Source organism: Elephas maximus, chromosome 7 (assembly GCF_024166365.1).
Source record: "Elephas maximus indicus isolate mEleMax1 chromosome 7, mEleMax1 primary haplotype, whole genome shotgun sequence".
NCBI lineage: Eukaryota > Metazoa > Chordata > Mammalia > Proboscidea > Elephantidae > Elephas > Elephas maximus.
This window is the reverse complement of record NC_064825.1, coordinates 27185137-27200772: the sequence shown is the minus strand read 5'-3', so window position 1 is coordinate 27200772 and position 15636 is coordinate 27185137. Positions and strand designations below refer to the sequence as shown.

Below are 15636 nucleotides of genomic sequence, written 5' to 3'. Positions count from 1 at the left end.
GTATACATTTCAATTATAAAGCTTAATTTAAGTGTATTATTAGCTGTTATGGATTGAATTATATTCCCCCAAAGTATGTGTTATAAATCCTAACCTCTATGCCTATGGTTATAATCTCATTTGGGAATGGGTTGTTTTTATTATGTTGATGAGGCAGGATTAGTATAGGGTGTATCTTGAGTCTGCCTCTTTTGAGACACAAAAGAGATTAAACAAGTGACCAAAGCAGAGATGGGGGCAGAGAGATGTCAGGCCACATGAAGATTGCCCAAAAGCAGAAACTCCTAAGAGGCAAGGACCTTCGTCCAGAGCTGACAGTGAAAGCCTTCCCCTGGAGACAGCCCTCTGAATTTGGACTTCTGGTCTCCTAAACTGTGAGAAAATAAATTTCTTGCAATTCTTTTATAGCAGCTCTAGACATTTATTAGTCTTGCAAATTTCTGATTGTCCGTAAAATTCAGTGTTCCCTGAAGTAAATGAGGAGCAGGGGAATAACTGCCTTCAGAACCATTATTTATCTCAGAGGAGCAGTTTATAGTATTGGAAGCAGCAAAGCTTTAAAAATGTTCCTTTTTTCCTTAGTTATAGAAAAAGACTCTAATTGTACAAAAATAAAATTAAAATTAACCGCTATAACATCATCCAAAACTAAACCAAACCTGTTGCCATCAAGTCAATTCCAACTCATAGCTACCCTACATAGGACAGAGTAGAATTGCCCCATAGGTTTCCAAGACTGTAATCTTTACGGAAGCAGACTGCCACATCTTTCTCCCGAGGAGTGGCTGGGTTCAAACTGCCGACCTTTCAGTTAGCAGCTGAGCACTTAACCATTGTGCCACCAAGGCTCTCGTAAACACATACACAGGAAGAACTACTAACATGCTGGTCTGTTTGGGTATGGGGGTGTGTGTGTGTGTGTGTATCTTACTTTTTAAAGACATTCTGGATCGTGTACTTCTATCCTGCATTCACTTAAAATTATATTGTAAATTTTTTAATCTTTTATTAAATGCTTTCCAAAGGTAATAGCCTTTAATATCTCCTTATGTAAACCTTCTGTGATTTCTTTTACCAATTTTCAATTGCTAGACATTTTTTATTTCCAGTTTGTTGTCATATGCAATACTGAGATGAACATTATCATGTACATCTACCTGCCGTGTAGGAATTTTGAAGCACTCTCCCGGAAGTCAATCATGAAAAAAGAAGAGAAATCAGAACAGATTAAAAGGAAAAGCACTGGGCAGAAACAGCGTAAAAGAGCAAACCCTAAGCCTGCTTGTGTAAAGCCCCATGTGCTTAGCAGCTGGTCCTTTTTCCTGTTTTCCTCCCTTTTCTTTCTCTTGCCTAAAAAGTGTTAGAATTAGATAATTAGAAACTGAGGGCCTCCAAGTAGTTTGCTTAATTTACATGATTTATTCTTTGGTTCTAAGCAGTAGCTGTTTGGTGCATATAAGCTAAGATATAAAGGCAAAATTAATGGCTCTAGAATGAGACTCCTGGGGTTTTTAATCAGCTTACAGCTATGTGACCTTGGGAAAATTACCTAACGTTTCTCAGATTCTGTTTTTTCATCTGTAGAATGGAGATAATAATAACACTTACCTCACAGTGTCTAAGATTAAATGATATAATTCATTAAAGCACTTATTATAATGTTTGGTACATGATGAACATTTGATAAATCCTATTTCTCATCTGTGTTTGTCATTTTTATTGCTCTTGTAGTAAAAGGTTTGATTGTACAAAATGTCTCTAGCTTCTCTTGCATATGATTATAATTCCATTACAACAGTGGGTCTTGCGTATGTCTGTGGCTCAAGACATTTGTTAGCAGGGATCAAGTACTGACATTTATGAATTGATGTTGTTTATAGAAATTAGGTTAGTGCCCTAGAAATATCTTTCTCACATGTGTTCTGATAAGCTTTCCTTAGTGAGAGGAAATGGGTAGAGTTAAAGGGTAGCAAATCCACCATGAATCGTGATAATCCCAAGTATGTGCCTGAGAGTGTGTTGTGATGTAAAGTTTAAAACCGTGCATCAGAGCGATGTAAAAGAGTTCTCAGAACTATAGCCGGCTTTTTTGTAAAGTCTTGGCCTTTCAGATGGTGGTATTTTTTAAAAGCCATTTAGTTTTTAAATTTTTATAAAATTGATAAATGATTTAAAATTTTATATGGTGACCTTTTTTTTTTTAACTTCTTTTCTTTAAAAGAACCGCCGCAACCATTGACAGCTTAGCAAGTCGCATCGAGGATCCTCAGATACAGGCTCATTGGTCAAACATTAATGATGTTTCTGAATCTAGTGTGAAAGTTTTAATCACATCACAAGGTTATGAACAAATATGCAAGTAAGCATCAAAAATAAAAGTTTTCCATTTAATATGTGAAGTTGCTTTTTATGTATTGATATTGGTGAGTGATTAGATCAAGCTTTTTGGTTTTTATTTGCTAGGATAGGGTAACATTACAGTTAATTATACCAACTGTAGGGTATTTGTAAGAATGAGAAGTAAGAATGTCTAAAATAGTTTCTATTAGGTAAATGTCACGTATTTGAGCTATGATAAAAAATGAACCGCAGCACTGAACAGAAAGCTTCTAACTTCCTTAGACTTGAGGTCTGCTTCAGTTCTTGCTAGAGACTGTGGCAAGCCTAGGATATTTGAAGTAAAGTAGGGCCATTTACCATAGAGCCTGTACCCTCAATATTGTGCCCAAAACGGACTAAGTTTTGTAGCTGTTCCCTGGTCTGGCGTTGATAGTGGGGCTTTTCCGTTTCGTGATTATGCTCTTACAGCTGGCTGACGCCTGCTATGAAGGGGTGAAATAGCTTTTGTCCCCAGCTTTCACAGAGGTGCAGTCTACTTGATTTGTGTTTACAAATGACAAGTTAATATAAACTGGGTAATAGCCAGGAAAAAGTGTTTTTGGCCTGCGTTTGAGCCTCTTTGAAATTTAACAGCTGACAGAATGTAGCAGAGTCCCCTTCCCTAAGTCAGTCTGAGTGAGTCACTAACAAACATTTATCAGGATCTGTGAGTGCTTTATATTTTTCAAGCTTCACTTGCTCTACTTATTTCAGACAGACCTAACCAGGCACAGTGGGTCTCTCCAGTGAGCAAAACACTCTGCAACACACAAAACTACCACCCTTAGGTAAAATGGGCATAAAGTACATTTATAATGTTATTTTTTAACGTGGAGATTTTATTTTTTTAATGAAGAATAGTAGGTGATGGTAGTTAAAGAAAAAAAAAATCAAATAGAAGATAAAAGAGAACACAGTGGGGAAAAAATGTCTTCAAATTTCCGGGAAAACATGGTAGAATGAAGCTGGATCATAGAAGTTTTTCATCCCCTGTACCCAAAGAAATAATAAAATAATGGGAGTGACTTATAGGTGGGGAATTGAAGAGTGGGTTTTAAATATACGTGAAATAAGTTTGGCCAGAGGTTATAACCATTAATGCTATGTAGTGGGAAAATAGGGTTTCATTTAACTATTCTAGACTTTGTTTGTTTGAAATTTTCCATAATAAAAAGCTGAGAGAGAGAGAGCACAGAGGAAAGGAAAATGAAAAAAATCAGCATTAAATTGTTCACACCTAGAACTAAGATGAAACATCTATGCGACTATGGTTATAGGACCCAGTATAAATGTTATAAATTTCTTAGAAGAAAAGTTAGTGATAGTACTTGCCTTGACAGAAACAGGACGGTAGAGGAAGTAGGAGGAGGTAGTACACCCTCTCCTCACTTACTGACATGGTGAGGTTCCAAAGACCAGGTCATTATGTGAAAATGGAGGATGACTACATCATGTAATGGCCAAACCACTGGGAATCTTGGCTCAGCCAAGTTGACACATAAGCTTAATTATCACAGCTAGCATTACTTTCACCTCGTACCTCAGCATTCACTATGGCCAGATGTACATTGTTAGTGAACAAATTAGTATTTTTTTTTACTCTTGTAAATACGAAATGTCACATTAAGAGATCGTAGATAAGTGAGAAGGTGTATAATGTTCTCTTTTATAGCTGAGGTCAGCTGATGCTATTTAAAATTGAAGATAATTCTTTTTCTCACAACTTTATCCCTTAGTCCCTCTTCAGAAGCAATAATTTAAAAGTTCCTTATACATCCTTCTAGGAAATTCTGTGTGTTTACAAGCATATGTATTCCTCCGCCCCTCCCCACCCCTTTTTTACACTGTACCTTGCCTCTTTTACTCATTAGTAGTATATTGGTGAGTAAGCATTCCTTATCAACATGTATAAGCCTGCTTTATTATTTTTTACAGCCTCGTAGTGTTCCATTGTATATACCGGAACTTTTAGTCAGTTTTCTATTGATGATCATTTAGCTTGGGTGCAGGAAAGTGATTTTGTACATGTGTGAATGTATGCATAGGATAAGTTCCTACAAGTAGAGTGATGAGAATTCCTGTTCCCTCCCATTTGTTTAAAAAAAAAAAAAAAAAATTGCTTGGATTTATAAATCTTTCCATTTAAGTCTTCTGAGTTTTGTTTTTTTAGAATGGAATATGAAAATTTTAATTAATCAAAATTATATTTGTATGTAGATAATTGCCAAAATGCAAAATTGGAGAATTTTGTGTTTCCTGTGCAGATCATATGCTAAAAAATAGCAAGCTGGTTTGGCAAGAGTATGATCTACATGTTATTCATTAGCTATTTTTTAAGTATCTCTGTTTGACCTAAGCCAAGTTAGCAGGTGTGCGTATTCTGGATTGTTTCCCGATTATTTTAGGAGGAAGGGGTAAGGGATTAACAAAACCTTTCCCTTTCTACACAAGAATATGACTTCTGGTTACTTCTTTACCTCTAGTCCCCTGGTAACCTGATAAGAAAGATGTAACCTACAATACCAGGTGATACTGCGTGTGGTAAAATGATGCCAAATTTGTAAAATATATCTGGACTGGGAGGAATTAAAAATACCTGATGGGGACATCTTGGGCTTCCCTGGATAGGGTGACTCTTAAAACTGACATGTTTCTGATGGGGACCCTGGAAACCATGCCTGTGGAGTTGTCACAAGGGTTCTTAGCTCCTACGTGGAGTGAGGTTTCTAAATCAGGGCAGGTCTTGCACCTATCCAATGTGGATCTCATCTCCTTGCAGCTAAGCTGTGCTGCTGCTGTGTAGACAGCTGTGTGCCCTTCTGCAAGGACTGCCATAGAAGAGAAGCAGCTGAGGCTGCACTGTGGCAGGCCGCAGTTCCTGTCCTGTATCCTTCTCAGTAACCTGGTGCTCACTGTGGCCTGTGGTAGTGTTGCATGAGTACGTTTAGTTGATTCTAAAAAGACCTCTCCCCAACCATGGATGTTGGAGTAGATAATTATTATTGTTTTCTTTTCCTTTGATGTAAAGAATCAATGTCTGTGGCATAGTATAAGGTAATTTTGAACATTTCTAATGTTTAGTATTTGTGTCTGTAAAGGTCTATTCAGCTGCAATTAAATATTGGAGTTGAGCAGATCCGCGTGGTACACAGAGATGGAAGAGTAATTACACTGTCTCATCAGGAGCAGGAGCTACAGGATTTTCTTCTGTCTCAGGTAATAGTTGCAGACCCAGCTACAGGTTTTGAGCCCCTTCCTCTCATAACCATGTCATAAATTAGTTTTTTGAAGAACACCTTGGGCAGGAAATAGTTAAAAAGTATTCTGAATAAAAACTAAGCAAAGCTAATAAAAGATTTTAATGGTTTTATGTAATAGGAGGAAATGTACATTTTGTTAGAAAGTGACAGTGAAATAAGCAGGAGTGTGTGTGTGTGTATAATAAGACTGGACTCTTGACTGATAAAATACTGAAAACGTGCCAGTTATTCTTTGCACAGTTCAAATTTCTCCAAGGGAAATTTGCTTTTTGGTCACATCGAAATCAATTCTTGCACTATTCAATGATTTATAACTAAGATTTAATTAGGAACCAGATTATTTGGTATGGGGATTTGTTTAAAATTATCTCTGAATTGTAAACTTGGGTAAGTCAAATAGTTCTGTGGGTGTCTGTCTTTAGAATGGGCTAGCTAGTATCATGTAAAATGCCAGCACATTCACTGTTCATCTTCCATGGAGACTTTGAACATAGTATAGTGAGTACCAGTATACCCCTCACTTAGGTCTACCAGTTGTTACCATTTTCCACAGTTACTCGCTCTGTCAATCTTTCTATCTATCTGTCATGTATCTGATTTTTTTAAAAAACTTTTTGCAGACAATATAACACTTCACCCATAAATACCTCAGCATGCATCTCTGGAGTAAAAATATTCTCCCATGTAACTCTAATGCCATTGTGACTTCAATGAAAATTAACAATAGTTCCTTCTATGGAAGCTTTTAACTTCAGCTCTTAGAGTATTAGATTATATAGGAGAAGAAAACAATTTTTTCTGCCGTTTTATTTAATTTGTAGTGTATGTTTGATACCTGTAGTTTAATTGAAAGTGTTGATTAACTGTCCCAGATTTCTTTCCACTTAGTTTGTGTTTAAGATTAAGAACCAGGTCTGAGACTAGCAAATTTTTTTGTTTTTCATATTTACCAAAGTTTACAATCCCTTCAGGACTACGTGTGAGTAGAGAAGTATTAACCCAAGAAAACCAGAGAAAGGAGGATCCAATACAAAACTATAATGGCCATTCTCCATAGTAATAAATGGGATATTTTAACCTTAATCTTTAAGAAAGAGCTCCTCATATTAAGCGGCAGTGTGGACAGTGCTCTGGAGTAGGTGTTAGGAGTTCCAGTCGCAGCTCCTCCTCAAACTTGGTGTGTCACACTGGACAAATTTGTAAAACAAGAACAATATTTTTCCTGTCTCCTTCCTGGAAGATGTGATGATCTGGTGAAATACTGAATTATGGGAAAATGCTTAATTATGGAAAAGAGTGTATTTTTGAAATGCTAATGTAAGATATTTTATTTTCATATCACTATTGAAAATTCAAAAAAATACCAACACTTTCCACCCTAAAAGCAATAATCTTTTCTACTGATCTGCTTCTCTGGTGTCATGAAAATAAAACGCATTTGTGAGGCATGGCAGCCCAAGCTCTTGGTTGATTACATCACAAATTAGCTTTGGTCAAATTAAACACAAAAAGTAATTATTGTTGGGAAGTCTAATGAGCAAGGCTTAGAAATGGATGGGGACCAAAGAAAGCTAGTGAGTGAGACCCACAGCCCGGAAATTCCACTGTTTCCCGCCTGGCACTCCTGCCTTCACCACTGGTGGCAGAATGCATTCTAAATTGTCCCTGAATATCAGCCAGGGTCTTAACAGGAAATAGACACACAGAAGGATAATTCCAGAAGAGTCTAAGGATCTACAGTTGGTCCACATTATTTGCAGATTGCGTGTTTGCAAATTTCCGTACTTGCTAATATTTATTTATAATCCCCAAATCAATACTTGCAGTGCTTTTGTGGTCATTCACGGACATTCACATGCACCCAAAACCCGAAAACTTGCTGTGGAGTCGATTCCGACTCATAGTGACCCAACAGGGTAGAGTAGAACTGCCCCATAGGGTTTCTAAGGCTGTAATCTTCATGGAAGCAGACTGCCATGTATTTATCCCGTGGAACTGCTGGTGGCTTCTAATTGACAACTTTTTGGTTAGTGGCCAAGCGCTTTAACTACTGCACCAGCAGGGCTCCTTATGTGCATGCACAGATCAAAAAAAACCTGCTGCTGTTGGCATGCACAGAGAGGTGAAAAACTTGAGGAGCCCCATGTAGGTTGAACCAGCCAAACCAAAACCAAACCCAGTGCCGTCGAGTCGATTGCGACTCATAGCGACCCTTTAGGACAGAGTAGAACTGCCCCGTAGAGTTTCCAAGGAGCGCCTGGCGGGTTTGAACTGCCGACCCTTTGGTTAGCAGCCGTAGCATTTAACCACTACGCCACCAGGGTTTCCTGTAGGTTGAACACAGCTTGGTATTCACTAATTCAGTGTTCGCAGCACTTTATAGAATATAACTAATGCGAATGACAAGAATCCATTGTATTTAAGGTCTGGATGTAGGAGAACCACAAGGGGTAGTGCAGTAACTTGCTGCTAATAGTACCAGGCCCAAGGGACTTAGTAGGTACCAGTCATAGGTCCAAAGGGATAAGGACAGGGAGAGGTTATAGGAACCCTAAAGGGAAGAGTCATGTAGAATAGGCCACCTTTAGAATACCAGTAGTTTGTAGTCGGGGGGCATAGCCAGCTGAGATAGCCTCACAGGGAGGCAACCAGGGGAATCAATACCTTGGCCTCACTCTCTTGCCATCCTGTCACGGTTCCTGTTACCTGAACCCAATCTGAAGCCAGAGGGCAAGGAAGCTGTGCCAGATTCAGTGATCCAGATGGGAGTCTCCAGCTGGCCAAGTTTAGGTCACGTGCCTGTGACCCGCTGCCAGTGGGCAGGGAAAGGCTAATTTAGCTTCTGCAGTGGGAAGTGGTGTCCTGTTGTCTCCCTCCAATACTCACCCAGAGGAAGATTCGCCAACACGAGAAAGGGTACCTGTGCTAGACATTGAATACCCCAGGTTTACTTTGTGATCATTGTGCCAAGTCACTGCAAAGTAAATATCCCTGCTGATTGTCAATAAAGTTTCCTTTTTTCTTCACAGATGTCACAGCATCAGGTGCACGCGGTTCAGCAGCTAGCCAAGGTGATGGGATGGCAAGTACTGAGCTTCAGTAATCACGTAGGACTGGGGCCCATAGAGAGTATTGGCAATGCCTCCGCCATAACAGTAGCCTCCCCAAGTGGTGACTATGCCATTTCAGGTATTGTCTGCTTGTTTGAATGAGAAGGGACCATTGGGAGTTTGGTCTTAACATTTAGCTTTGATGGTTACACATAGTTAAAATTAAGTTATCTCTGTAGTAAGTGAGCTAATGTACTATTTATGCTGAGCATTTTTATGACCATAGCTATTATTCAGAGCAAGAGGTTATTACCCCTCTTTTCAGTAGTTATGAAAATTGTTTTTAGCAACATAGTTTCCTAGGAGATAGACTGAAAACTGCTGTCAGCATTGTTAGGCTTACAGTTTTAAGCCTTTAATTGATTAAAGGTAATTAGCTTTTTAAAAATGTACTGCTGCAAATATGCAAACAATGATACCTGATCCTAAAGATGGTAAAGGGATGGAACACAGAGGAGAGCTGTTTTATTAAGCACCTAGTAGGAGCCCTGATGGCACAGTGTTTAAAGCGCTCGGCTGTGTACCAGAAGGTTTGCAGTTCGAGTTTACCAGCCGTTCCTCGGGAGGAAGCTGTGGCAGTCTGCTTCTGTAAGGATTTACAGCCTTGAAACCCTATCGGGCAGTTCTACTCTGTCCTACAGGATTGCTGTGAGTCGGAATGGATTCGATGGCAATGGGGTGAGTCAGGTACTTTAACAGACACCTGCACATACATTATCTAGTTTAAACTTAGAGTGCTTCTGGTTTTAGTGTGATCTTATCTAAATAACTGCCCTAAATACTTTAAAAATATTTGAAAGACTAGGTAGTTAGAAATGTTTTCAAGCTTATGAATCTGCAGGTTTGGACATTGCTGGGTCTTTATAGATAGAAATTTCAAAATACTCTTTTCTTCTTTCCTGAGTAATAGTTTAAACTTTATTAAAACCTAAAGTTCTTAATTCAGGTTAATCTTTCCCTTATCCCTCCCAGTCCTGATTCTGAATGGTTGGGTTTCATTATATAATAGGTGTATATTAACAAACTCGTTGAATTACTAAAATATCAAATGAACACATTAAAAAAAATAAGTTGGCAATTTCCTGAAAATATATAGGACATTTGACTTAAACCAAGATTCAGCTCACCTAATTTTTATAGTGAAAACAGTAATTGATGAATATTTATACCAGCTGTATAAATTAGTACGTTTGCTTAGCATATTAAAACTGAAAAGCATTTTTAAACAAGAATGTTTAAGTTGGTAGGCAGACAAGGTTTTTGTATTCACAGTAGAATGAAGTTGTGAAAATTATCCCTGTTTTCTAATTTGGAAAATGAGTGTGTTGATATTTTGGTTTTGTTCCACAGTTCGTAATGGCCCTGAAAGTGGCAGCAAGGTCCTGGTTCAATTTCCCCGTAATCAGTGTAAAGACCTCCCCAAAAGTGATGTTTTACAAGATAGCAAGTGGAATCATCTTCGTGGACCTTTCAGAGAAGTTCAGTGGAATAAAATGGAAGGTCGAAACTTTGTTTATAAAATGGAGCTGCTCATGTCTGCACTTAGCCCTTGTCTACTATGATTTTTTCCAGAGCAGTTAGAAACTTTGACTTGAGATGTTTGCAGCATCAACTAGAAGCACAAGGAAGAGAACCCTTCCAAAGGAGTATTGTTTTTAAAAATGATAACTAGCAAATATTTACCTAGCATTTTGAAATCTTTCACTTTATAAGTGACAAGTGCTTTGAAATGCTGGTATATGTACAGTTACAGTGTATGGAGAGAGGTAAAATGATACATTTTTGTGTGTGTGTGCAGTTAGTCTGAACATTTTACTAACTCATGTCTTTGAATTTGCTTTTTCAAATATTTGTTCTTTGATGTTGACATCGAACAAAGTTAAGTGATTAAAAATCTCCAAATACTTTCTGAACTCTTAATTATCCAAATGAATTGTGTCCTTAACTGACTGGTCTCATTCTACTTACTGTTTGTGAAAGGAATTGCTTGGGAACATTTAAAAAGCCTTTATGACCCAGCTTTCTTACAGGAATTTACTTAGACTGAGACCTTTCCCGTGAAATGCAACAAAGTACATGCCAACACAGGCACCTTCTGTACCAGAGCTATAAAAGTGTGCTCCTGTATTAGTAATGAATTACCTCTTTCTCCAGTTGTCTTTTTTATGCATGCCTGACTCGACTTCTCAGCAATGGGTTTGGTTTTTTTGGTTTGAGACTAGCCAAGATAGATGCTTTGAGAACTTCACAAAAAGGACCCTTTGAAGGTATGTATAGTTGAGAAGTAGGCAGTTGTATCTGTAGGGCTTTCTCGTGTCCCTTTTTGACCTGTTCTCCCACTTTAAAGACCCCACTCTCCTTGAGTCACTCAGTGCATGCTCATTTGTAGCTCTCCCCTGGGGTTTTCTTTTCCAGCCTCCACCCAGTGCCTGGGAGTACTGCTTACAATTGAAGTCTTTGGTCCTATCTTACTCCATGAGCTCTCTGCTTTTTCAAAGGGAAAGTAACTAGTGGATTAATGGATTATCTTTTCCCAGTAACATGTTGGGACTTCATGGAAATAGTGCCCCAGTCCTAAAGTGTGCCTGAGGAATTTCTGAATTTCTTTAGTGAGTGGTAGATTTAATCTTACGAGCCTTTTGGTACCACTGAAAATTTTATTATATGGGGCTCTCTGATTATGAGTAAGGCCTTCATTTTTAAAATAGGCATTCTGTTTTATTAATTCATAAGATCAGTATGTGAGGTAATTTTTTTTTTAAAGTGCCTCTTTATTTTTTTCCTCTTTTTTTTTTTCTTTAAAAGAAAAACAGCTTGTAGGCAATGAAATACCTAACACCTTTGTTGAACTATGTTTTTCCTCCTTCTGATCAAGGTACTGCATCTTTCTATCCATGGGAATTAAAGGAAGTGGCATGCTTGGGCAACTAATCATTATTTAAAAATCTTTAGTGCTTCAGAAATTATGATGGCTTACAACATTTGCCTTGGCTAATTTACTAGGCTAATCTGTACAATGGAAACTGTGGTGGCACAGTGGTTAAGAGCTACAGCTGCTAACCAAAAGGTCAGCAGTTCGAATCTACTAGGTACTCCTTGGAAACCCGATGGGGCAGTTCTACTCTGTCCTATAGAGTCTCTATGAGGCGGAACCTTCGGCAATAAGTTTTTTTTTTTTTTTTTAATCTGTACAATTCTATTCAAATAAGGTCTTTTAATAGCTTTCAAAGGTTCACATTGTAGTGTACTATATCCCAAACTTAGTGAAGGATCAATTTTTGTTTTTTAAAATTTCCATCCACTACAGATTGATAACTTTGATAAAATACAGTTGCTATGTGATAGATCACTTTTATATGGTCTTTCTTTCCATGGTCTTATAACTCCCACCAAACGACTGTGTGAGGCTGTGCCAATGAGGTGCTTGTGGCCCACCAAGGGGATTGGATAACTTGTGAATAATGGAAATAAGGTACATGGCACCCTTGTGGGGTGGGACCATGCAGATAAGGTATATGGAGCCTAATGAGGGGATTGGTCAGTTTTGCCATCCCACTAGGCTTAAAATGAGCTATCCTAGAGGTGGAAAGGGGGGGTTCTCACTACCACCAAGAAGAAGAGATGAGCAGAGTTGTACCCTTTGGATCCAGAGTCCCTGTACTGAGAACCTCTTAGACCCATGAGACAGAGAGAGAGAGCTGTAACGCCAGAGACAAGATGCCAAGAAGTGGCAGCAGAGAAACAGGGGCAGCAGAACCAAGAAACTGACACGAGACAGCGTAGTGGGCCTCCTGGTCCAGAGAACAAGGCGGTTAAAGTGGATGTGCCAACCCACAGAGCGAGAGAGCTGAGTGCCTTCGAGCTGCAGCCTACAGGTGGAGTAAGGTGCCTCTGGGCACTTATTGGCAGAGCTAAAGAGCTTTGTAACACCTGCCTAAGTAGGGCAGAGGCCAGGCTCAGGGCCCAAAGGCCTGAGAGAGGCCTGTCTGCAGGCACAGCTAAGAAAAGGCTGTCCTGATAAAAAAATGAGTCATTCTTAATCCTGAATTGTAACCTGTTACTTCCCTAATAAATCCCATAACTAACTGTGAGTATGGTCTGTGAGTTCTGTGTGGCCATTGCAATGAATTATCGAACCTAGCAGAGAAGTTAGAGTGTGCAGTGGGAGGGACGGCCAGTGTCAGCACTGGTAAAGAGGTTGGAGTGCGGAGTCACGTCTGACCTCCACCTCACAGATGTCAGCCTTGGGTTGGTGATGCTGATAACGACTCTCCTCACCCCTTGTGAAGTTAGAGGACGAGGGCTACCGCTGCCACCACGCCATTTCTACAATAAAAATGAATTTAAAAAGTGAAATTTGTAAACAGATACAAAACGTATCCCTTTTATTTGATTTAATAGATACAAAATTACTGTCAAATTGATATAAAAATTCTGAATCTTTTCTCTTTCTATGCGTATCTGTGGACCAGTAACAGTTCACGAACCAGGACCGCCCTTTGAGTAGCACTGTTGGTAAGACGTGCACCTGGTCTTTTTCCCTGGGGTAGCTGACCACGGTCATGATCTGCATTTCCTTCATGTCTTCCTTTCTTCTGATTTTAAAGTCATTGCTTAGTGACTAGCCATTAACCACTTATAAAATAGCAGAAACTAAAGCAGGGCTTCGAACTAGTTCATTCCTGCTCTGACCCACTGCTGAGAATTTGCAATTTCCACCCCAGCTGTACTGAATCAGAATCTACATTTTAACAAAAGCTCCTAGTGATTTCTTACATATACCTGGGTGTCTTGTTAAAACGTAGACTCTGATTCAGAACACCTGGGGTGGAAATGCAACTTCTCAGCAGGGGGTTGGAGCAGAATGAACCAGTTTGAAGCCCTGAACTAAAACAAGTGTGGGGGAGATAAGGGAGCTTAGTTGCTGTGCCAGCAGCTCTTGTGCCTTATGGTTTATTTACCTTTTCTACTTACCATATCAACCTGAATTACCTGGAGTTGGGAGCATGTGCTGTGGATCTTGGGAAAGAAGTTGGAGAAAATCAGTTTGTCCCCCTTACAAGTATTTAATTATCAGCAAAAAAGCTGGGTTTGAATGTTGACTGTCCATGAGCTTGCGAGGTTACCCCTCTCTGGACCTGTTTCCTTATGTATAAAAAGGCGACCAGGATGCCTCCTCTGTTAACTTCAAGGGTGTTTCAGAGGTTTCGATATGGTTGGTGACACGTGTTAAAATCTAAAATGCTATGTAAATATAAAGCATTAAGCAACTGTTTTCTAAGGGTCTAGCCAATTATAAGTTAGGAAAATCGTTAAGACTCTAGCTTTATTTTTTTATTAAGAGAAAGCCTTTCAGGATGTCCTGTGTTTTTCAAATGTGACAGATGTTTTGTATGTGGTGGAGACAGTGAGTGCTGTTGTGGGTATGAAGATTTTAACTTTTGCCAGTTTATTTTTAAGGCCACGCCCTCTCATAATCTTCCTGATTGTCTTTAAACTTCCCTGCTCCTGTTCCTCATTTATGACCTACACCCTTGCGGCTAAAGCCATGTTGAATCTCACTGTAGCATGGAAACTTCTTCCCAAGTCTTACTGATTTTCCAAGCCTTATTGATGGCCAGTCACAACTGAAAAACTCCATCTTTTTAGGTAGCACCATGGTACAAGCACTACTCAGAAAGCAGTGACCATAGCTTCAGCGTTCTGCAGTTTGCTTTTACCTATTTCCAAGTCCACTTCTAGAAGTTTATCATATAGAAATACTTGCACTGACTCATAAAATGACCGAGATCCAGTGCTGTGGAGTCGATTCTGGCTCATAGTGACCCTAGAGGACAGAGTAGAATTGCCCCATAGGATTTCCAAGGAGCAGCTGGTGGATTCAAAATGCCAACCTTCTGCAAGCAGCCGTAGCTCTTAACCACTGTGCCACCAGGGCTCCAAGGATCATTAAAGCAGTCTGTAAAAGTAAAAAATTGAGACCAATCCAAATGTTCTTCAGTAGGAGAATGGCTAAATAAATTATGCTAGGACCCCCGGGTTCAGGTGCTTATTTGTATTTCTCTGAATGACTGAGGACTTTTTCTACTCCCACTCTTCTGGCCCCCCTTGCTTAGGAACCAGAACAGCTTCCATGTTATACTGTCTTCATTTCCCTATTTACCAGTTGTGAATGAGCCTCTTGCTGTTATAGAAACATTTGTTATATTACAACAGACTGTATTTGACTTGAAACTTGATAGATGAGGGAGAAGTTTGAGATACAAAAGTGACATACAATCTGAAAAACTGATAATTTAGTGAGTATGCCAGAGAGATGAAGCCAATGGCAGAATCTTTAAGCGCCCCCAACCTGGGCCTCTTGAGACCAAACAGACGTAATAGAGATGTGTGATGTGTTTGGTATTTGACGAAGCCTCACTCTAAAGCTTCACCATCAGATTTCTTTGCTGGAACACCATCAAATCAATGTGATACCCCTGGTTATCTCATTAATCACGAATTTTAAATTGTCATTTATGCATTGTTGATGAATGAAAACAACTGATTATTTAATAAATTCATTTTGTTTAATAGGAAAAAACCTTTTTAAAACATGAGGTACCTAAGGAAAATACTAAGACAGAAGTGCCTGAACAACCACTGGTCTGTTGCAACATAGGGATTTAACCTACCTGTTTGTTCACTTTGTAGGAGCAAATCTAAACCTAAAACTTTGGACTAGCAATGCACTCTCCTTCTGTCATGGATTGAATTGTGTCTCCAAAAAATATCTGTTGACTTGGCTAGTCCATGATTCCCAGTATTGTGTGATTGTCCACCATTTTGTCATCTGATGTGATTTTCCTATGTGTTGTAAATCCTACCTCTATGATATTAATGAGGTG

At 39.1% G+C, this 15636-nt stretch overlaps 1 protein-coding gene across 2 annotated transcripts in view; it reads left to right on the top strand.

Moving 5' to 3' along the window:
- MED17 (mediator complex subunit 17) overlaps positions 1-15223 on the top strand; it is a 31517-nt gene extending 16294 nt beyond the window's left edge. Inside the window, exons 9-12 of one of the 2 annotated variants that reach the window (XM_049889513.1) lie at positions 2222-2359; positions 5478-5595; positions 8669-8828; positions 10100-15223. In XM_049889513.1, the coding sequence (XP_049745470.1) occupies positions 2222-2359; positions 5478-5595; positions 8669-8828; positions 10100-10311 (628 nt within the window). In that variant the 3' untranslated portion in view covers positions 10312-15223. The remainder of the gene's footprint in view (positions 1-2221; positions 2360-5477; positions 5596-8668; positions 8829-10099) is intronic. The other variant, XM_049889514.1, reaches the window with a different exon arrangement.
- Positions 15224-15636: the final 413 nt, after the last annotated feature.